This window comes from Melospiza melodia, chromosome 1 (assembly GCF_035770615.1).
Source record: "Melospiza melodia melodia isolate bMelMel2 chromosome 1, bMelMel2.pri, whole genome shotgun sequence".
NCBI lineage: Eukaryota > Metazoa > Chordata > Aves > Passeriformes > Passerellidae > Melospiza > Melospiza melodia.
Genome location: NC_086194.1, coordinates 37,603,841 through 37,627,900, shown reverse-complemented (window position 1 = coordinate 37,627,900; position 24,060 = coordinate 37,603,841). Strand labels below are relative to the sequence as shown.

At 36.7% G+C, this 24,060-nt stretch overlaps 1 protein-coding gene across 2 annotated transcripts; it reads left to right on the top strand.

Moving 5' to 3' along the window:
- Window positions 1-1,103: 1,103 nt before the first annotated feature.
- EFHB (EF-hand domain family member B) lies at window positions 1,104-20,653 on the top strand. Of its 2 annotated transcripts, none has more exons than XM_063154295.1 (13): window positions 1,104-1,157; window positions 1,920-1,979; window positions 2,774-2,917; window positions 4,234-4,414; window positions 5,043-5,153; window positions 6,758-6,884; window positions 7,237-7,320; window positions 9,047-9,114; window positions 10,521-10,675; window positions 11,506-11,713; window positions 12,086-12,289; window positions 13,094-13,275; window positions 16,530-20,653. In XM_063154295.1, exons 1-13 carry the CDS (start codon window positions 1,125-1,127, stop codon window positions 16,692-16,694), a joined length of 1,722 nt encoding a protein of 573 aa, XP_063010365.1. In that variant the 5' UTR covers window positions 1,104-1,124; the 3' UTR covers window positions 16,695-20,653. The 2 variants fall into 2 exon arrangements, with proteins under 2 accessions (XP_063010365.1, XP_063010355.1); XM_063154285.1 differs by lacking the exon at window positions 1,104-1,157 and adding an exon at window positions 1,507-1,624.
- Window positions 20,654-24,060: the final 3,407 nt, after the last annotated feature.

The window sequence follows — 24,060 nt, the reverse complement described above, 5'->3', positions numbered from 1 at the left end:
AGGGGTGTGGTGCAGCCACATCTACAGCAGAAAAACACATAATATCTTTTGAAAAAGGGCACCAGCATTGCCACAGCTAGATCATAGTTGATGCTATACATGATGCTTCTTGCCTGGTGAACACCAAGATACATTTGTATGTGCTGGAAGTTCATGGAGTTCACTGACAAGTACTGCGGGTGACTTGGACAGCTGGAGCACATCATTAAACAGCAGTGGCTGGCTGAGCCTCTCACCTTCCATTTGTAGAAAAGAAATTTAGTTTTAACTTAGCATCATTCATCATACCAAACAAATGTTAGAACAGAGAATAAAATGGTGACACCTGGTAATGTTTGATTAATTACGGTTCAGGTCTGTATATTTATCTAAGATTGGCTTTGCCATTGAAGGACTATAGAGAATGGAGCAGGATGTGATTAAATTGAGAGATTTTGCTGGGAAGAATAGGATGGTTTGCTACATGTCATCTGAGAATAAGTCTTTGTAAGAACTGAGGGTCTGTTAAACAGCGGTGAAACTTGTTCAGTCTTACCCATGCTGTTTTTCTGAAATAATCCACAGCTGTTTCTAAAAGGCAAATACAGTGGGTTAGATATACGAGGTGTTGACTCATTTAAGACAAACAGTGAGAGCACTCACGTGTCTGATACATGGGGTAGTGCTGGGTGGCTTCTCTCACCCACCTCCAAGCTGTGGGTAGGTGAGCTGCCGTTTTCTCTAGAGGAACAGTCCCAATATTTTAATTGCATGTGACAACACTTGTGAAAGGGGCAGTATTTTTTATTACAGTAATAAAGATTGAAAATTTGATCAAACTTTTGAACATGTAAGACCTCATTTCAAACTCAGGAGTCAACCCGCCTGTCTGAAAGCTGGTAGATTTTCAAAGATTTAACAGTCCGTGTAAGGAATGTGCGACCTCTGCGGCCGGGTCTTAGTTATTTTTCTAGATTATGACATTTACAAAACAGCCCAATGTGATTTATTTCCTGACTTTTCGCGAAGGATGTGAGATGTAAGGAGGGTGGCGGGCGCTGAGGGCGGTAGAGGGAGAGTTGTGAGGGGAGAAGAGGTGGGCGCTGGTGCGAGGGGAGGGTGGAGCGCTGTGAGGGGCAGGATGGATGGTGCTCAGTACGAGGGGATGGCGGAGCGCTGTGAGGGCAGGACAGGGCTGCGAGGGGATGGCGGAACGCTGTGAGGGGCAGGATGGAGGGCGCTGGGTGTCAGGGGATGGCGGAGCGCTGTGAGGGGCAGGATGGAGGGCGCTGGGTGCGAGGGGATGGCGGAGCGCTCTGAGGGCAGGACAGGCGTGCGAGGGGATGGCGGAGCGCTGTGAGGGCAGGATGGAGGGCGCTGGGTGCGAGGGGATGGCCGAGCGCTGTGAGGGCAGGACAGGCGTGCGAGGGGATGGCGGAGCGCTGTGAGGGCAGGATGGAGGGCGCTGGGTGTGAGGGGATGGCGGAGCGCTGTGAGCGCCGGCCGCACCGCGCATCTCGCACGAGCACTGCCGGCGCCGCCGCCGTTACCGAGCGAGCAGAGTAAGCGAGCGGTGGCCATGGCGGAGCAGCCACCGCCATGTCCCAAAGAGACTCTCCCCGAGGGGACTCCAGAGCTGCCGAACGTGAGTGCCTTCGCCAAAGGGGTCGCACCGATGGCCCGGAGCTGCGGCCCGCTTCTGTGCCTTTCAGGGGCGGAGTCTCGCCGAGGGAAGGGGCTGGAGGAGGGCAGCATGTGGGAGGGGATGGCGCATCTCCCTGCGAGCTCCTTCTCTCCCAGTAATGAGGGTGGCTCTTTCCCACCCTCATCAGAACAATTGGACAACGTGCCGTGCATGGTGCCAGATCCCAGTTTGACTAGTTGTGTGTATTATTACGAGTTTCGTTATACGTTATTTATTTTTTGATTGCATTGTTTAGGCTGGAAGGTTGAGTCCAGCGGGCAACACGGTTGCGAGTTGTCTCAAAGAGACACCCAAGGTGAGTTGGTTTTGTAGAGGCTCTTGTTTAGGTTTTTTTTTTTTTCTACATACCTTCACTTTTGAAACTATCGTGTATTTCAATGTTTTTTATCACGTGGAATTACAGAGACTAGCTGGCAAGATTGGAAAACATTTCTGGCTTTCATTTCCATTCCACATATTTTACAAAAGTCACCATGCTTGCTTAGTTGGGACTAAATATAATTGTTTTATGTGGTTTTCCCCTCTGGTAATGCAATTAAAGTAATTATTGGAAATTATTATTACTTCTGATGGAGGTTCTTCTTTACAAGGATACCAGAATTGGGTATCCCACTGACCCTTTCCCATGGCCCTGAAGAGTCAGAGGCTACTGGGACACAAATGGATCCTGTAAACAGCACATCTCCCCTTAAATGATAATTAAAGATACCCCAACACTCTAGTTTAAATAATTTCCAAAATTGCTTCATTGATGGTGGAAATCGCGAATTGGGTTAAAGCTTTCTGAAATTTAAAATTGTAACATCTAGTTTTCATCAAGAACATGTGAAGTAGCTGTTATCCAAATTATAAATAATTGAAGTGTTGAAACTTAACAATGCTGTTTGATAAAATTTAGTCTGGGTTATGGTGAGCTTATGCTCACAGTATCAGCATCTGCAGGAGCATGTGCATGTGCTGCAGCCCTAAAGCATCCTCATATTTTCTTCTTATATCTGGAACAACATAAATGTCTGCAGTACATTTTCTTTTCATTAACATTTTGTGAATGTCTGGTGTAAACTTGTTTTTGCTTTGCCTTATGTATAGCCTGTTACTCCCACTGCTGTACGAAAGTTTCGAAACACAACAGATCCAGCTCCTGGTGCTAAAATAATATTCTACGGCAGTGCAGATGATCCTGACATTGCAACAGACTTGACTCATGGCATAAAGTCAACCTCCCAATGCAGTGTAAGAATGTGACTCCTTTACTCTTGTTTAAGAATGAACCTCTTAAGAGTGTTCTTAATAAAAGCAACTGATGTCTTCATAGTCAGGGATAAAGGTGAGTGATTTATGCTGCAGCATTTCACAGCTGCTGTGAATTATCTGAGTTCTGACATCAAATTATAGGACTTACTTAGCATTATTGAACCTGGAAAATATTTGAAGTTCAGTGACTGTTATCAGTAATGTAACTTTTCATAGTGACTACTAAATTAATTTCAATATTTAAGGTAATGAACAGTCTTCTGCCTACAAATTTTGCTGGTTTTTTTTTTTTTTTTTTTTTTTTTTTTTTGTTTTGTGGGTTACAGAGATAAAACCAATTGAGCTCTTAGCAAAAGAGCTGTTATCTGCAAATGTGTTTACAGTTTGGTGTAGTCATTCTGTATGCTTTCTTACCTTTGGCTAGAAACTGATTTTTTAGCCAAAAAGTGACGGTTTGGATGTGTCAGACTATTTTGTGTGTATTCTTTAGAAATGATTTTGTAATCTGTAATCAAATAGCTGATGAGATCATTGGTAGTTTTATCACACAGTTAGTGTTCTTGTCTCTAAAAATAGCAGTTGTGTTAGTAAAGTGTATTTTAGGAAGGAAGTCCTAGTGTTCCAGGATGTTGAGTAGGACATTTATTAGGCATATCCAAAATGAAAGACAACCAGGTTTTGGTATCTTTCCTTGAGAAGTTTTTTGTTGAATGGATTGATCTGTACTGGATTAGCCTGTACTGTCTGTTGAAGACTTTGCATTATTAGTTAAATATTATCTCTAGGAAGGGTCGGAAGCCTAGTCTGCTAAGCATGGGTTTGGATCAATTGTATTTGCTACTAATTTTTCAATATTTCTTTATATAAGATTGACAGTCTAACAATAAATCTCCTCTAGAATCTCCATTGCTTTGATAGCCTGAAAAATCAAATCACTTTAGTTTTGGTCACGTTGTAATTTGACTGTAGTTTCTAATATGTGCTAAGAGAAGAAAGACTACAGTCAGAAAATGTATATATTAAAAAGTGGAAAAGCTAGCATAAAAATAAAAATATCTCACAATAAATATTTTATTTAGCTGGAAATTTAGCATAGCATTGGCTATTAGTTGTCTTCTCTCAAGATACAGTTTTGGTTTGCAACTCAATGGATAAAATTATGTCAATGTAACCACAGAAGATCTCATTAGAACCCCTATGAGCAAACTTTTGTTTGTGTGAGTAGTCATAGCGATGCATGAATGATCAAAGTTTGTTGGTTTTCCTGCCTCTGGTGTTGTTTGTGATGTCTTCAGGTAGCTTCTTTGATAAGTCCAGTTGCTAAAAGTGAATTTCAAGAAAAGATGCAGGACATGAAAGAAGCAATTTACTCCAGTAATCGTGAAGCACCTTTGGGTAAATCACATGATCAATCTTTGAAGTTACCTGAGGGCTTGGATATAATTAAAACTACATTTGGAATTAAAGTCTGCAAAGGTAGGAAAATGCGCTATTAAAACATATTTCCTGTAAATACAAGATAATCTGCAATTTAGTATCTATCACATGCTCTATGATTCCAACAACTTCTTTTAAGAGAAGAGTTTTTGTATAACAGGTACCAAAAGGCCTAAAAATTTTTCAGTTTTGATGAAGAAACAAGCAACTGAGAACTTATGGTAACTACCAGGGCTTTTGGCTCTCTTCCTTTCTGTCTTTATAGATTTCCTGTGAGAACTGTAGGGTAGCTGTCAACTAACCTTCATTTTTCCAACAACTCTAATAGGTCTCATGGAAGAAACTTCCTTGACATATATAGCTTTCCTCCATAGACTGGAGGCAATCACATCTGTGTTGCCCATGTAGCTTTCTTGCAAAAGTTCTGTTCATCTGGGTTTCTGTGATTTTCTCCCTAGTCCCATGTCATTATGTGAATAATGAATTAGATGTTTATTCATCCATTCATTAGATGAATATAGATTGACTAGAAATGTGGTAAGAAGTATCATCGTTCCACAGTACTAGCAAATTCTCTAACAAGGTATTGTTTACAATGAAGAATGAATGAAACAAGATATCCACCCTCCTTAGCTCCTCCAACCATACATTCTTTATTTGTTTCCAGATTTAACAGCTGGAGAGCTTGTCAATCCACCAAAAACCTTTGAGGAAGTGGATAAAGAAGCGAGAGAAGGACATGATTTATATGTTCTCTCACATGAGGATTATTATGTGGGTAAGGTAAAAGGCTCATAAGAAACCACATAAAATGTTCCTTTATGTGTGTTCAGTGCCTACTGTATGCTATTTTTTGAGGTATAAACCATTAATTTTAATCACTGTATTAATACAATATATATTACTTTTAAAAATTATGTGAAAAAAAAGCAAGTGAGAGAGCATGATCTCAGTTTCTAAAACTCTCAATCACTTCAGGATGGGCATTTAAAACAGTGTAAGAACTCCATGAAGGCGTTGGAAGCCTGATTTCTTTTGGGTGGTGTTTGAAAAGCAAAATATTTCCAGGAAACTAGAAACTCACAGATGCGCTGGTTGCTTACTGAGTTTGGCATTGTCTATGCCACTGAAAGCAATCTCAGATTTGAAGTCATACACTGTGAGCCCAACCCATTCCAGTACTTTTTCCTCTAGTTCCTGTCTTTCTTCAGAATCAGAATTTCAGAGCAGGCAGACTTTCTGATGAGGAGCTTAGCATTAAGATCTGGTTGTGAAGAATTTCAGGCTGTTGGGTGGCTCTCTGGAATGCAGGTTCCTCAGCCTACAGAGTCCTCCCCATGGGGCTCTGGGCTGTGCCTGCGTTGCTTTAGCCCCTGGGGCCTGTACCTGTGTGATGTGGTCTGCTCAGGGATGGTTACCCTTTATCTCACAGGTCTGCACAGGAGCAGAGTGACAAGTAGCACTCTAAAATGCCGCATATTTAATTTCTTTTGCAGCCACTTCTATTTTTCCCAGTTCCATGACTTTCACTTTGGCTGAAAATGTAAATTTTATGTGGAGACGATTACATAGATGTGAAATTATAGTACTTTGTTGTCTCACTGAGAAATTATTCTGTAAATAGTATTGGAATATATTGGCCAAACCTGTAACTTCATTTCTTCTCTTCTATGCTTTTCTTGGGTGTTTCAGTGAAATTATTCATAATCTGTTTCTGTCTCTCTTGTAACATCTATCCACCATGGAGAGGCCAAGTCAGAAGCAGACTGACAGAAAAAAAGTCAACTATGTGCCCCACAAATAGTGTAAAAAATGTCGTGCTGCCATACAGCCATGTGGAGCCCTTATTAGAAAACATGCAGTGAATAATATTTTTGAAAGTTCTAATTATCATGCTTTTTAAAAGGTGATTGAAAAGACCTTGAAGAAAAAGAATGACTGTTTTTTCTGTGACAAAAAGACATAGCAAGAGTATATCTGAAAATGCAACACATCAAAAACATTTTTCCATTTTTTGAAAACAATAAATCAAATGGTACACATTTCTGCTCAAGTGTAGATATTATAAAGCAATGTTTGCTTGACCCTCACCACTTAGGCTACATGTTTAATTTATTCTGTTGGTCTTGTCTTTAATCAGACATAAAAGAACATCCAACTGAAGCAGTTTTGCTTTTTATTTTGTGTTTTCACTTTTGACAATGAGATTGTTCCTACCTACTCAATAAACAGGGAGAATGCAAATTATTTGTCTTTAATTGAACAGGTTTGTTAGTTATTTGCCTTTGTTTCTTCATTGTTTTATCTTAAGAATGAAGATACTGGGTACATTTTTCTTCCTTAGGTGTTTTACACAGGTTGAAATGCCTGCTTTTTCTGCAGGGGAGTCAGTCAATAGGAAGTATAACTCACACTTTGACAAGTCTTTTGTTTATGGAATGGAAACCCCTCACTATGAAGATGGGCGAAATACAGCCAAGACCTTCAATTGGGTCTTTGACCTGGATTCGTAAGTTGCAATGAGTTAGCTAATTAATTCATTTAAAAATGATCAGGAAGAGTGGGTCTTCATATTTGAAGAAAATTGTATATCTCACAATCCTTAACTGTATTGAACTGAATAGAAAATGCAAGATGTGATTTTCAGAACAGTTTATCCAGATAACTTTTACCATATAACAACTCTTGGCACGTCTTAAGCATTATGTAAAGCCCTTTGATTTTAAGTAGCAAGATAGTTTAATCACTAAGTTGAAAGGAGTTGCTGGTTTTTTAAATATATAATAATATTTTAAAATATTATTGAAAAAGTATTGAATATTAAAAAAATTATGTGCAAGAGTTATTTTTGTAATTTGTAGGAAGAGAGGACCAAACCTTGTGTCAAAACGAAGTGATGATTTCAAGGAAAAATACCAGCCTCTGATTGGAAAAGTTTTTGATCCGTAAGTAAGCAAAGATGCCTTCTGTTACAAATAGATCAAGCACAAAATTCACTCACTTTTGCCTTTTCTCCAATATCTTTTTATGTCTTGGATAAAAATTATAACTGTATGCTTAATGCTTCCACTCATTTAACAGAAAAGGACCTTCTACCTGCCCTAATTATGCTGATAAGTACACAAGTTTCTAGTAAGGGCTGTACTGTGTCCATGTAGTGAAGTTAGATCTTACTGTTTGAGTGGTCAAGCACTCTTTAAGACATTTTTTCCCCCAGTATTTTGCAATTAGTAAGGTTTGAAAGGACTGACACATAATACCTAATGTTTTGGGATTCAACCATTTTGCTTACTCTCACACAATTTTTGGCCTTCTTTGTTACATCATCTGTAATCTCACTGTATTGCCTCCTTGGAAAAGGACATGGAACTATATTTGATTACCTAGCAGCATTTACCAATCTCTGTTGAATCATTAGAATGACTGATTATGAAGCAATCTGGAACAGTTTGTAATTTTACACAACAGCACTTAAGAAGCATCACAGAAGTCATAAGTAAGTGGGGTTAGGATCCAGGTGTGCTGCAGATCTAGGGCTCCTGAATGTATCCAAAGGCTGTCTTTACAGATGCTCTTGATTTCTGCAAAAATATATCTGAAGGCTCACTAACATAGACTTTGGTGGCAAAATATAATTTTAAACTCAAGATCCCAGGTTTAGGTTGATCTGGGGAGGTGTTCTCATAAATGAATGTGAGCAGTGAGCACAAATAAAAGTCAGTTTCTTCTCTCCCTGTCTCTGTGTCCCAACTTACTGTGAGACAGACTTGGAGCATGAGCAGCATGAAGCAGTGTGATCAGTCAGGGATGGGTTGCAGTGCAGGCTGAAACCCACCACTAATATTACAAGACAGATACAGGCTAAACTTAAATCTTATTTAGTGAATTTTATGCATCCACGTGCTATGTGTGATATGAAAATGATAAAAAAATATACATAGTAGTTTTTAGATTGGGGTATTTCCATTTCTGTGTGTGGGTTTTTGTTTTGTGCTTTAGAACAAAGCACTGATAATCTTTTAAATTATGATGGGGATTTTTGATTCAGCTAAGTGTTTTACTTATTTAATTATCAAAAATAAAATGAGCATTGCATCTTTAAAATTAAAAAAAAAAAAAGGAAACAGTAAACAGTTCTTTAATGTCAAAAGAAAATTCTTCAATTTTTGGAAAATAGAACTCAGAAAAGTTTTCCACATGGATATGGACTTGGTTGCTGGTTTTGGTAGACAAAAAATTGCACTTGGAAAAGCAGAGATATGATTCAATTTTTCCACTTTATACAAAAGTAGTTTATTTCAGATATTTCAGTTGGAGATTTTGTCAAAATATTCCCATTCTTTGACTACAAGAACTTTTCTTGCATGTTTCTATCATTTTCTTTGGAAAAATGGCATAGGGTATTTTTTCTTTTTAATGAGCATAAGTGTTCAAAAAAATAATGTTTACATTTGGTGGTTTTATGTTACAAACAGTGAATGTTCTAATCAGCTTGTAAAGGGTTGCTTTTCTGGAATGGTAATGTTGAAACAAAGTCCTGATAAACAAATTTCAGGTAAACTATGAGTATCATCCCTATAATTAATCACTATTTTTAAACAGTAGCTGAGATTTTATTTTGGCTATTAATAAACTGTTTTGCAATTAACAAAAAAATGTTCTTTTTGACAGTATAGCAGATACTAGGAATGTTCCCCCAGACCATACATTTGGATTGACGGCCCATCCAGATGAATATGGTAAGTTCAGGAGCAGAATAGAATCTTACCTTGCTGATGAAACTCTGCTGAAGTAATAATTGTTGGTTGTATATACAATTTTCCTAAAATTTTAAGAGGCAAGGTACAAAAATTTGTTGACAGTAAATTTTTGAAGTGTAAATTTTGAGTGAATTTAAAGTTGCTAGTGGGAAAAAAGTAAAAAAGTAAATGTGAAAAATAAAGAAGGTTTAGGTTTAGGATTATCATGCTGTTTTTCTTTTTTCTTTTTAAAAGCCTTTATATCTAAATGTAACAAAATGGGAAATGGCAGAAAACCCTTATTGACATCAAAGTGACAGACAAAAATGGCTATTTAAACCAATCATGCAGATTCCCTCTCAATGATTTCTCAAGCACTTCTCTAAAAAGAGTAAAAATTACAAGTAATAAATAGGAATAATAAGTTTTGAAGGTTGCAAGGAGATAGAAAGCAGAGTACAAAAAAAGTCTTTATTTTCATTATGACAAAATTTTGAAAGCTACTCAACTCAAATAGTCAATGGGATTGATGATGTTTTAGAGTTGTGCTTAATAATTAAAGAATACAGTCAATAATCGGGAAGCAAAAAAATGAAGTGGATCAAAGTCATACAGTTAATCTGGGCCAGAGAAAGTCTGTTCAAACAGTGAATAATCTTTTACGTGCTTTACTATGTAGTGTAATAAAGTTCATGCTATAAGGAAGAGCAGAAGGAACTGAACAAAAGAGTTCATAATTAACAAGTAGAAAATAGTGCTTGTACACTGCTGTTAGAGGGGGATTAGGTGAGCTACTCATGTTTGTTACTGTACTGTGAATGAACTTCTTGCATTCCAGAAAGTGACATTGGCACCTTGGGAATTTGGATGAAGATTGTAGCTCAGTGTGCTAAAGTGTTTAAAAATACTGGTAAAGTTAGGATACATGAAAAATGGGAACAGTAACATAAAAATATTGGTTTGTCTTTCTAGAAACCTGTGATATATAATTATCCAAAATACTAAATTTTGGATAGTATATAGGTATATACTTATATCTCATAAGTATGTGGAACGTGACAGAAGTGGTAGATCAATAATATATATTATTTTTTGCTCAATTATCGGGACATTGAGTAAAAAATACTGCTTTTAGAAGCTTTTGAAAGCAGTGGATAGATTTTTGAATCTACATTATCATGTTCCAAAATTTTTGATATTAACTGTGTGTGAGTGGAGAAATAATGATGTGGACCATTTGATCTTGCAATGAAATGGCTGTATCACCTGTGCAGCAGTTCTGAAAAATAACATCTTGAAACTGAAATTCTCCTTTTCCTAATGAATTCAAGCTTTTTTTTTTTTTTTTGGTAAATGTCTGATTACGGTATATGCACAACTAATTGAGGAATTGTTCATTTTTATAGACGTTCATCATCTTCTTCATGTCCGGGTTCCGTGTGAGTTCCTCTGTGGGAAGGACAGAGAAAGAGTTATCTTGATGGCAGTTCGAGAAAGTCTGAAGAAAGCTGACTACAGGAATTTTGATGTGTTACTAAAAGCATTAAGACATTTTGATAAGGTTAGCACTCTCAAAAGGTATAAATGTAAAGGAATGTGTGACATTAGCGCTCCTGTGCTGTAGAGATACAGACGAGAAGAAACACAAACATAGCAAGGTAAATATGGATGAAGACTGTAACTGTGAAGATAACTTCATAGTTATTGAGTGTCTCATCTATTGTGATGTGCTATGGAATTAGGCACAATAGTATTTGGAGCTTTTCGTAGTATTATTTGGAATATCCAGGTTAGAGGGGGCAAGGGACACAGAAGCAGGAGTAATCTTAACAATTTTTGGACTTCAAAGTCTGGCATTCCTTTGTATAGAGAAAACAGTAGAAGGAGTTACGTTCATATTTTCTTCCAAGCTGTACTTTTTGACTGAGTTGCCTAGCCTCAGAATTTCAGGTATTTTCTTTTTTTCTCTCTAGAAAAAAAAAAATTGTAATTGACATTTCATATGTAACAATAATTGTAATGTATACAGTGATTGATGTCTTACTTTTAAAGATATCTTTGCTTTTCCTCAACATTTATGATTAGATTGCAATCTTGTCACAATAGCCTGTCACACTTTTACTCTCAAATCACTGTATTCTTTAAGTTGAAAATTACTTTTTGACATTTTTTAGATTTCTACAATACTTAGTGTTTATTTTTGTATTCAGCAATATTATTTGTCTTGAAATAGTGTGTCTGGTGCTATTTATATAAATGTATAAATATGTGTACATACCTGTATAAACACGTGTATGTGTTTCTTTTGGTGAAGTTACTTTATGATGGCTGTTAGAGAATCATAGAATATAACAACTGTTATTAACAACTATTACACCATCTTTGTAATAGAATGGTGATGGAATGATACACAAGGACAAGCTACGAAAGATCTTTTCTCAGCTGAATGTGAATCTGGATGATGAGCTCCTGGAAACCTTATTTGACTGCTGTGATTTGGATAAGGATGGTCTGATTAATTACCAGGACTTTGCGAACTTTCTGAACTGGAAAGATAAAATGGGTGTTAAAGAGTTTGAAGAAAAAATAATTACAAAAGGTAGATGCCTTAATACTGGGAAAATATGGGGATGATCTTGTTCTTAGGATAGCTGTTGAAAGGACGTTGCTGTTGTAAACTAGGTGCTCCTTTAAAAGGGTAGGATTTAGAGACTGATTTAACTACCAGCATCTCAGGTACAGTTGTGTTTCAGAATCCTGGAGTTCTGTGTTGCATGCTGAGATTGACACTGGGAAGTTTCCTTAGTAGTACAGATCTACAGAAAGTAAAATATCTCCTAGAAGCATTATCAGAAATGTAGATGAATTATGTTAACTCCTTTACAGTTATTCAAACAAATTTTTTTGCCTCTTAGTCTGTAATATGTTGATAATATATCTTGGCTGTCCCATAACTTTTTCCCTTTTTTAGGGAAAAAATTAGATGCATATCTTTCCAAAGACACAAAGAAAGAGGATGAACCACTGCCAGAAAAGAAAGATCTTGAGTTAAAAGAACGAGAAAGCTCAGAAAAGATGCCAAAACCACTTTCAAGATCAACAGACCGTGTATATACAAATTATCGAACATCATCTTCTCAGTATAATGCTGTAGTTGGTGGTATCCCAGCATCCTGTAAGTACAATGGACTGTGCTGCTCACTTGTGAGCATTATTTAAGACAAAATCAGGAGCAAAGTTGAAAAGTATTGTTACAGGTTCTACTCATGTAAAGTAGTGAATTAATTTATTTAAGCTGAGTTTTTTTTAAGATTAGGAGTTGGAAGGGATGGCCTATTCAACATTGAAATTAATCTAGATGTCTTTGAGAAATTATGCTGGTAAATTTGGGAGAACCATATCTCCTTACGATCATGTAGGGGGATAGAATATAAGAAAATAAAGGTAGTATAGAAAGTAATCGTACCCCCTAAAGAGTTGCAGCGGGGTTAATTATCAAAGATTAGGAGCAAGCCTGATGTTAACAAGGCACAGCTGTAGCCAATAAGAAGAGTGTTATAAAAGAGTGGATTGGTTGGTTGAGGGGAGCTGGAGTCAGTTGGCTACTGCAAGAAGAAGAAAGAGTCAGTGCTTGGAGGAGCTGCCCACAAGAAACATCAAGGAGGTATGGAACTCTTACACTAAGGAGACAGCAATATGAAACCTTTGCAATATAATGATAGCATAATCACCTAAAAATAATTTCAGCTGGGAATATTAAGTAAGTAAGTACTAGTATATTACTGCAAGATTCCTTGTTTTCACACTTCATGATGTAGCTGAAGCCAGAATGTCTAAAAATGTGAAAAAAGATATGAGGAAGGAAGAAAATTATGTAACTTATTATTGAACAAGCATCACAGTTCTTCTTATTTCATACAAAATGTTTTCTCCTCCCTGGCACTATTTATCCATGCTACCTGTTGATTGATTTTCACAGGTTATCCATTGTGTGGTGTTCCAAGTATTCGTTCAGATATTCCTGCTCCTCAAGTTTGTCGCCTCAGTGACACGACTAATTATGGTGACCAGGGCAGTAGTTTTTCACTTTTGTACCCTTCTGTCTTCAGTCAAAAGGGAGTATATGAAAAACACCTTTTAAAAAAGAGACCAAAGGCAGAGGTATAGTGAATTTCTTCAGAATATTCTTCCAAGATAATGATTCTGCTAGCCATATGGGAGTGGGAAGTCATCAAGTAAACAGGTTGTAAAATTCATAGTGCAATGTTACCATCTTGCTTTACATCCATTCAGCTATCTGAAAAATATGTACTCTTCACATTCTAAATTATTCATAAAGATGGTAGATATTAATCTTATTGTGATCCAAGCTATTGAAATTTTTGAGCAAGGTCTCAAGCAACGTGGTTTAATAGTAAAGTTAGTCCAGCTTTGATTATGTGATTGGATGAATGATCTCCAGGATCTCTTCCAATCTAAGGTATTCCATGAAATGTCTTAAAAAGCCCCACAAGGAGATTTTTAAAGGTGTATACAAGTAATTTCTATCACATAGGGATGTTTAATGGAAAACTTTACTGGAAGTGTCTCTCCTCAGACAAACTTGGCAGGTTTTGCTAATGACAAATTCCCAAACCACTTGAAAGTACCTTTTAAGTGCTCTGCTAAGTCACAGTTGTAGGCTCAGGTCTACAAAGGATCTGTGTAGTGACGGAGGACATTGGGACTCACACAGCAATGCTGTGCTGTCTCATAATTCTGAAGACAAAGATGGGACATGAGACTCTAGGGACTTACCTGGGGGCTCCATGATTTCTCTGATACATCTGCAGCCTCCTACCACTCTGTTCTCTCACAGACCAAAATTTCTCTCACATAAATACTAAAATAACTTTGCTGTTTCTTCTTCAGTATTGTTTACCACTTTGTTTTTACATTTGTATACAATTCATTGGGAAAGAATATGAAGAGAGAACTTCATTACATTAAATACAGTTTATTGGACAATTGTGATGAAATGTGGAATTCCAATCTAAAATGAGAAAAGAAGCTGTGGCAACCTCTTCATTACATTAATGACCTCTACTCATTATATTAAATATTCAGCAGTCATGTTTGAAAGTGGATCTAGAATAGATCCTAATCCCAGAATACTATTTTTTGTAAAATAGATCTAGTGGATCTATTTTACAAAAAATATTGTTGCTGGTTAGTGACTGGGGGTAGAAGGTGTGGTGTCATGCTCATCAAACACCTTGTTAGAATGTTGTGTACATGAGCTTTTACCGCTTTATAATGTCGCAGACATTTTTTCACAGAAATCCTTTCTTTCAGATTTGTTCATCTTCTGGGAAGCAAAGGCCCCAGAAGAGAATGTAAACAATGATTATCAGCTGCTGTGGCATGCAATAGGATGCACCTGTGATTGGTTCATGTTCTGTGTGTACAGATAAGAGCCAATCGCAGGAGCAAGCTGGGGACAGAGTCCCTGGACACAGAATTTTGTTACAGATTCTTTTCTATGCTTTGCTTAGCAAGCCTCTGCAACTTCTCTTCTTATTCTCTTTAGTATAGTTATAGCGTATTATATATCATATATCAATAAATCCAGCCTTCTGATCAAGGAACAAGATTCTCGTCCTTCTCTCCCCGAGTGACCTCCTCAGGTCGCTGTAATATTATAATCTAGCTCTGAAAGCAGGAAATGAGTGCATGCAGCTAACAGTAAATGCAATTCATGCTTCATTGAGAAGCCAATTACATCTGTCAGGCACTAGACAGAGCTGTTCTTTGAAGTTATAACATGTCCTGAGATGTCATACTCTATTGTAGACTATACCAGCTATATAGAATTCAGTGCAGAACCACCTTTGAGTCTGTTGAAACTATGTTCATGAAATGGGATATTTAGCAATTTTATGATTATTGTTTTGATATGTATAATTAATGTTTCCAAAAATTTCATGGTTAATGAAACTATTCTATGATTATATGGTATTATTAGATGAAAGCTCAGAGTAATTTAATACTGTTTTTGTATAGTGTGGTAGAAATGAATGCAAATTCTGACTATGAAGTAGTTTTGTGAGGTGACTCATCTTGTTACAAAAGAACAAACTAGTTCTTGGGCTTGCTGTTTTCTTCACTGAAATTCTCTCCAGTCTGTTGAAGAGGATAGAAGTTATGTAGTTGAGGAATAGTGTGTAATTTGTATGCAGAATGTTGATCATGGGTGAGAGTGAGTTTTATCCTGTCTGCAGATAGTCTGTGGTTTGGTCAGTGATGATTTTACAGCAGTTGATGAGTCAGGACAGAGCTCTCTGAACATGATGAAGCCAAATTATGAGAACATGTAGTCCTTTATTCTCCCTGCAGTGGTGTCCTGTGAAGGACTATTGCTTTTAGTTTCATTTCTATATTTCACTAGCTTGTTGAAGACAATGGATCTGATCTGGTTTGTTTTACTTGTGGGTAGTATGATTGATGCAACTGAAACAACACTTATGCTTAAAGAAACAAAATTCAGTCCCTTCTTTCCTCCTGCAATTTCACCTTGCAGAAACACTCAATGATTTATTGGCTAAGATGAAGCTGAAGATTTGTTGTACTGGGGATCAGGCCTATATTTATACAAAAATATAAAAGACAGTATAATAAGGCTGATTTGACTGCATTGAAGGTCTTTATCAAAGCATGCATAAAGTCTCCGTAGCATAAATATAACACACATGTACACACACATATGATACAATTGAAAAGGCCAAATGTTTGCTGATACTAACAGAAGCACAGAGTGCATCAATGTTCTTGTGACGTTACCTTCCTCTAATGAGTCAACAGGTCACTGTAATGAGGCATGCAACAGGAAGCATCCAAGTGAGAAAACATGGAAAAAATCCCTTCTGCTGAATTATTTTGGTGTAAAATTATAGCAAGGCTCAAAGTTGATGTGAACCATTTCATTTTAGTCACTTCATCCACTTATCTATACCAGCTGATGACCTTGTGTGTAGTTGCTGTGAAATGCAGATAATAATAGAATCTGATTTGTGTTGGTAACTGTAGACAGCAAAAATAGAGTGGATAAACAGAACTTTACTTAGGGCTTTTGAAAAACATTTACTTTTCTCTTAGTCTTCTGCATTTGATTTTTGTCCCAGCATTGAAGTAGTGCATCAACATTACTGCATTAATTACAGACAATTTTGTACAGCTTTCTTTGCAATAAGATTCAGATTTACTTAAATAGAAACTTCTTTTGTTTAGGATACAGGATGTGGTCTGTAGTTTTAAGAGTGGGAAAATATTCTTTGGCAAATAGAGATTGCTAAATATGTCAAAGCCAGACACTGTAGAGTTTAACAAAATGCTGACTAGAATTACATTAATTGCATTATTTTATATTATTTTTGTAGATTAAACAAATTCTCCACAATATGGGCATGAATACTTCAGATGAAAGGTTTGAAGAAATATGGAAGCAAGTGTGTACAAAACATGAGATAAAAGAGCTTTGTGATTGTGAAGAAAGTATGTGGAATATACTGAATAAGATACATGAATCAGGCATAGAATTCTAGTCTCTGGACACTGCTTTTATTTAACATTAGTCATAATTCTGGTGCTGAATAAAAAAAAAACAACAAATATTTATATGTGTATTGTCTTTCTGAGTAGTGGGTTCACCACATGTATGAATCATTGCATTTGGTAGGAACTGGTATCCATGCTTGTAAATGTAGTACCAATATTTACAAATATATCCCATTTAAATGTATTTTTTCTCTTATAAGTGGAAAAACCCTTTTAAAAGTGCTAAAAATAAATATTTCAGATATTCAAGGCCTGTCAAAGATTATTATCATATCATGGCATTTTCCCTTTCTTCTCATGTTCCATAATTCTTGTCAACAGAGATCTGGTTGTGGCAAAGTATTTGAGATGTTTGACCATTCATGTGAGAAAGTGCTTTACAGTCCAATAGTAAGAAAGGTAAATAGGAATAGGTGTGGGTTCCAAAGTGTTGTCATGAAATAGCCTCCATAAAAACCTATAGGTTAAGAAGTGCTAGAAATGAATGTCCAGTTTGTGATAGAGGGCTCCTATTCTTTATGCAACCTTATGACTCTTACTTAATAGTATTCAGCTTTCACAATGAGGAAAAAAGTATGGATATTGAGAGGTGTTTATGTAATAAACATTACATTGCTGAGTAGTCAGAAAAGTTTGTGAGGGCTTTCAGAGAGCCCTCATTTAATTTCATTTGTGACCACTGTGGTTTCTTGGAAAGAGGGAGAGTCATTATTAGAAAATCCTTAACGATTATTATGCAAATCTCAATGAATAGATGTAAAGTCCAATAACAATAAATAATGGAAAGAAAATAATATGAAAACATGCAACTGTGAGTGGGAATGTTCACTCTTCTTCTACAGTACTGAACTTTGATGTAAAACAGATGGAAATTGTTCACTATTAACAGTGAGAAATATTACTTCTAGGCTTTCAAATGCAAATGAAAGATCCTTGTCCAATGTAATCTTAATATACAGGATTTAAAGAAGGATGCTATTTTGTCACCTATTAGTGTTTTAAATACCTTAGTAAGATTTGGAGAATGTTGCCAGCCAAAAGCGTTACTGAGTTTTACAATGCAAGTAAAGTTTTCTTTTGTTAAATTCTAGAAATGCACATGTAATGCCAGTTTAATGTTTTAGTTCCTTCTTCTGTTGCGTTTAAGATTCCTCTTTTGCCTATGTTCTAGGAGCTGTCATTTACATGTAACTTGCTTGTTATGTGAGATCTGCAAGCCAGACCCTTTTGTACATTATTTTTGTAGCATTAACAGCAGCTGTCTTACATCAGGTAGGAAGAATTTGCTTTCTGGTATCTCCAAGGAGCAGGTGGTGGAAATGCTGCTTGATGAAGGCAACTTCTTTCCTGCTGTGAATGAATGTTCTGCACTGTTGCTGCCTTGCCTCCCCATCCTTCTGGAACTCTCTGCATGCACTCAGAAGCATGCAGGAAACAGACTGACTGTCCCAAGTGGAACCATGGAAGAAAAATGTCCAGCTGATTACAATTGAATTTACGATGTTAGAATTTTACTATTTCAGTGAAACCCTCTAAAGCTTATTTTCTGCTCATATTATGTGGGAAGGAAGAATCCTGTATCTTTGTGGCAGTGAACTTTCAAAAGCACTGGAGAGAATTACTTTAGAAAAAACAAAATATTTTTCCTCTTCAATAGAAGATTGTAGATGAAATACTCAAGCTCATGTCGGGGGGGAAAATGGAAAAAAAGTTACTGTATCTGTGTGTATGTATTTATGTATGTGTGTACATATGAGATCTGTTCTGTTTGTTCAGCAGCTTGAAATTCTGTGAACTTTTTTTTATTCTACCATAAAGTACTCACTTGCACTCCTCTTTCAGTAGAATCATTTCCTTTGTCAATGAAATTGAATTAATGTTGTTCTCGGTCAGTCTGCTAAATAAGTTTTGAGTAAAGAAGACTGCTAAATCATGGTTTCATTTTTTGTGAGTATGTTTGTAACCATGGGCTAAAGATTTTTTTTTTCCAGGTTTGGGTTTGAAATTATCCCTCTGAAGCTTGAAAAAATAAATTACTGAAAAGACCTATAAATTCTGCTTGTAGGTGCTTGTTTTTCATCGCCATACTGACTAGGAAGCCCCTGAAAGATTTAATCACTATGACACAGTGACTTCTCAGGAGTTCCCCAATTCTTTTGCTTCCTTTTGTGAAACAGTTTGTGTACACAGAGCTTTGGTGCAGGTTTTTCTGTTTGTGTCTGTCTGACTCTCCAATATGTGAATTCAATGGCATGTTTTTATACTTTAAAGCTGCAAGTTGTGTTCTGTAATTTTTGTGGGTCCCTCAATATATTCCAAAAGACAGAAAATACAGGGTTTGCTTTCGTTTCAGTGTGATTCTAGGTATGGAGCTTGTGTAACTAGGACAGCACACTACCTTGCACTAACCCAGGGGCTGTATCCAAGGTAAAGTTTTTGGAAAGAGAGGTGAAAACAACTCAAAAGCCATGTGTTCTAAGAGTAAATGTGTAAATTTAGTGGTTGAGGCAATTTATTCTATTAACAGTTATGTTAAAAAATCACATGTTGTCTGAGATGGTGGACAAAACTAATGAACAATAAATTGTGGCAAAGGTAAATATTTTGTCAAAAATCAGTGAGTTCTAGACATTTTGTGTCAAATTTTCTTAATAGAATTTTCATAAAAATAGACCCTGGGTAAAAGAGACAGCACATTCAGATACTTGTGCATTATTTCTCCATTAATCTGTTTCACTGTAATGAGTATTCCAAAGAATAATGTTTTTAGTAATGATGCACTTTTAATTAGTTGTGTCAAGTGAACAAAGTTCATTTTGGAGCAGATGTATTGGTTTTCAGGAGCCAAGCAGGGAGCTCTTCCTATATACAGAGATAGAGACTGGTGTTTGCTAGTCCCCAAAAGCCATGACAGGGAAACTGACTTTCAGTACCTGAAGACACCTGTAAAAGATAAGGTTGAAGATTTGAATGTGCAAAATGACTTTTCATTCATTCTGTATTTCTGGCACTTTGGAATATGAATGTACGCAACTAGTATGCCTTACTTGGCAGTGACTTGTGCTAAGTAAAGCAGATGTTGGACTAGATCATTCAGTTATTATTACTGTTATTATTTCAGTTCTCTAATGAAAAAAATAATCATCTGTGCATTAACTTTTGTTTGACACGCTGGATAATCCAGCCCACTGTCTTCCATAGAAATGTATGTACAGATAAATGTAGGCCTTTTCCTAGATATTATTAATAGCTAACATTATTGTATCTGTCTTAAAAAGATTTAGTGTTTTTGTTCTGTACATCAAGAGCTATTGTTTTTCAGTGATTTATCTGATCAAGTAAATTTCCTGGTCCTTGAACTCATTCCTTGAAGTGAATGGCCAGTTTTGCTTGTTTACTTGATTTGTTTCTAAACAGCTGTATATAATTATTTGTGTGCTAAATAGAATGTTAATAATCTTTTATACTAAGAAGAGTACTTCAAATGGATGCCTAAGCAGAAAAGGTACTGGGGAAAAGTGCCTAGAAAGATGGCGAAAGTCTTTGTGTTGCCAACAGATGGGAGCAGGTATGATGTTTTTGGAATGACTTACACAGCCTAATTAGTTGATGTTTGCTATTAGGATGCATTTCTTTGGACAGTAGTTATTTGCATTTGACAGTCTGTCACACTGCACTATCTGCCTGAGTGGCTTCTCCTTGCTGGATGGCCAGAGTGCTTTTCTGGCAGCTAGGTACAGGTTTAGGCGTGCCAGAGAAACACTAAATGCTACCAATTGTTAAATAGTTCCAATAGGATCTTTATTTCTTTACCACTCTTTAATACCCTACTAATTTTGGAGATGTCATCACAGATTATTCAAACCCATAGGAAAGATTTTGAGGTTTTTGATCAGGACTAATCTGCAAGGAGAAAAGTAGTTAAAACAATTGCCAGTAGGTTCTGATTTCCTAAGACGTGCTTGCTGATTTCTGCCAGATGTGTGTGGCTTCTCTGAGGCCTGGAGGATGTAGAGAACTTGTGCATCCTGGATCCACATGCTTAGTTCCAAATGTGGAAATTTATATTCCTGGTGACACAGGTATGTGCAGCTGTGTTCTGAGGTTATACCCTAAGAGATGAAGTGTTAAACTCTGTAATAAAACTAAAGAGTAAATCTGCTGTGTTCTGTGTGTTTTCGAAGGTGACTTCTTATTCCAGGGCCTATGCGTAGATGAAAATGGCAGAACTAAGACTTAATCTGAAAGAAAAGAGGACCTGAGTACCACTGACAGGTTTTAGTCACGGCTTTTGTGAAGGCTCTCTTCCTCTAGTAATGAAGATCATATCTTCTGTATCCTAAAAAAGTAATCCTGTGTGTGGTGTATATTCACTAGATAAGGTTTTACCACACAATCAGATCAAAAATAGAGGAACTTAAGAACATGTACTTCTAGAAATAGCTTTCCTATAAGCCTTGGTGTTTTCTGCAGATTCTAGAAATTGTCAGGTATTTCTTTGACTCTGGAGTGGTACAAAGGACTGAAATAAGAGTGAAGGTTTTCAAATGGTACCAGTTAATCACAGGGGGATGTTTGTTTTTTTTTCTGGTAGTTTTCAATGGATTTTAAAGACAGACATACAGAATCCCAAATGACTGCTTTAGTAAAAGTTTGTTCCTCAGTGCATGACAAAATGTAGAGTTTTTTGCTTGTGAGCAATGAATATAACATGAGAATATAATGAGTGTCTTCACAGGGCAGCCTGGGTGTTCTATCTAGCCCAGCATGCCAACTGACAATGGTCAAAAACATGTTTATGGAGAAGTAGCCCACCAGGGCAAATGCTTCAATGTTTGTTCCAAGCAGTTCACAGTGCTCCAACTACTTGAGCCTCAAGTGGTTGAAAGGCAGGAAGAACTTTTCTGAGAAGCATTCTTAACATTCAATGATCTTAAACACATTTCTCTTCATGAGCTTCCCCAGTGCAACCTTGAAACTTTGGGATGCTCTACCTTCTGCAACATGTTTTGTCATGGATTTCCAAAGTTTTAGCAATACATTGAACAGAAAACCCAGCTCTTTTGCTTATTTTAAACCTCCTTTCTAAGGTCTTAGTATGATGTAAGATGAACAGAAACAACAAACAAATCAATTTCCAAATGCTGTCAGTGATACAGGTGTTTATAAACCTTTGTCACATCCTTCCTAAGTCGGGACTGGGGACTGCTTGCTTACCTGTTGCCTGCATAGAAATGATTTTTAAGTCTTCTTTTGACAGGTTATCTTTTTCTGAGATGTTTCTGATTCTGCAGCACATTTTCTGAGGTACCATGAGCATGGATTTAGAAGTGGCAGACAGGAGCTTTCTCAGTGCTGTCAGTTGATTTCCCCCAGTAACAGTATTGGGAATAGCCACTGTATTTCAAACATGGAAGCAGGGGCAGTTTCAAAGGAGTGCAGTTATTTTGCACTGAGTCAGAGGTCATTGCTGAGGGCAATAGCCATGTAATATATTGGTGTATGCTTACTGCAAATATAGTTCCCCATGACCTGCTTTGCTCTTATGTACTGAGTCAAGTAGGTTTGCTTCCAGATTGCATGTTGCTTGGAGAACAGAATTTGGTTCCCTTTATACACCTGGAGATGATGATACATGATTTCTTTAATAAATCAAGTACTTTGGAGGTGTAGGATGGAAGATGAAACCTAAAATTAAATGGCTTTGCTTTAATAAATACTCTGTTGTTCAGTTGCAGTGGGAATATATACTAGTGCTGTATCTGTGTTTCTTTATCTTATCCAGTGGATTTATATCAATAACAAAAGGTCACTCATACAGTGTTTCATTCAAAGGACAGTCCAGCTGAAAACCAAATGTAAATGGGTTCCAGACTTCTGATGTTTCAATAAGAATGCCTTTTGAAGTCCTTATTTGCACCAACTTTAGAATGGAAAGCATTACAAAGAATTTCTGAGAGAAAAAACAAGCTGGTGATTAATGACTTCATTTGAGCTGGACTTAAATTGCAGTTAAAATAATAACATGATGAATAGGGATGTAGGATTGGAGGGGTTTTTGTTGGTTTGTTTTGGTTTTGTTTTTTTTTCAAATCTTCTCTTGTTCTTATTCTACAGGTGGGGAAACAAAGACTCATATAACCATTTTTTTGAGAAGTGCTAAAAGCATTTGTAGCTGTGCAGCCATCTACTGAAGACAGTAGGCAATTGTCTCTGTGTACATGCAGGCATGTAATTGTCTGTCACAGACCTGGTTTTCTTTTCTAATTCAATCACACAGGCGGCTAAGTCAGGCCTTGTTAAACCACTGTAAACCCTTATTAAACCACCATCATCAATGATTAATACATCCTTGCTTGAGAGAGCCCACAGTTCACCTCTCAAGTTGCTTTGATGTGAAACCTACTGCCAGTAGCAGAGATAAGATTGAGACCAAAAGCTTAGATATCATGCCAAATATTTCTCTTCTGAATAAGAGCTGTTGTTCTTAAAATTGTTTGTTTGCATTGGGTTTGTTGTTGTTTTGTTATTTTGTATTGCTGGAAACAATATCAGTAGCCTGAGTATGTTGTCACAGAAAGTGCTGGTACTTTGTTACTGACTTATTTTTTGCTTCATTTCCCACCATTTATTGTGTTTGTCAGCTTTTCTGTTCAGACAATTTACTTCGGGCTTGTGAGATTGACATCGCTGGAGCACACAGCCTAATAGTGTTTGCAGGTGGTCAGAGATGTGCTAACAATGTTCCAGTGTCATGATTACTGGTCTTATTATTTGAGAACAAAAAGAACTGAGAGATTACTCAGTAAAATTCTGCATAACAAACATTTGTTTGTAAAACTAGGCATGGTTCAGATGAGTGATGAGTGCTTCCCTTTCCACTGCTGCTTCGCTAGAGAATTAGGGAAGCAGATTGCTATCCTGGAAAGAGCTTTGCATGAATTGAAGATTTTCTGGCCCTGGGGCTTGAAAGATGTCAAGTGTCATGTCCAATTCTTCCTCCAGTTAACAGTTAACAGAATTGGTAGGGAAAACTGACTCTGTTTGGAATGAAAGGAAAAGAAATTAATGTATTGTATGCTGTTACACAGTTTTTGTGGGTTATTTACTTCTTAAATGCAAAACCAAACCAACCAATCAAAAAAAGAATGTAGGGGCTAAGAGTGTCTCCTTTTCCATTTTGTTCCAATGAACAAGTAGAAAAAAACACAATAAGAAAAAAAAATAGGAGAATATTAGGAAATTGGAAATGAGTAATGTATAAAAAGGCCCATTTTTCTTTTCAAGAGAGATGTGCATCAAAAGGAGTTTGCTTGGTGGCTTTTTTTGGTTTGTTTTTTTTTTTTTTTTTTT

Bases quoted from the DNA above. Each gene is read 5' to 3' on its own strand.
- EFHB (XM_063154285.1), top strand. From the start codon at position 1,559: ATGGCGGAGCAGCCACCGCCATGTCCCAAAGAGACTCTCCCCGAGGGG. The intron at 9,115-10,520 runs GTAAGTTCAGGA...TCATTTTTATAG, and splicing joins GGCCCATCCAGATGAATATG to ACGTTCATCATCTTCTTCAT. The intron at 10,676-11,505 runs GTTAGCACTCTC...TCTTTGTAATAG, and splicing joins CATTAAGACATTTTGATAAG to AATGGTGATGGAATGATACA.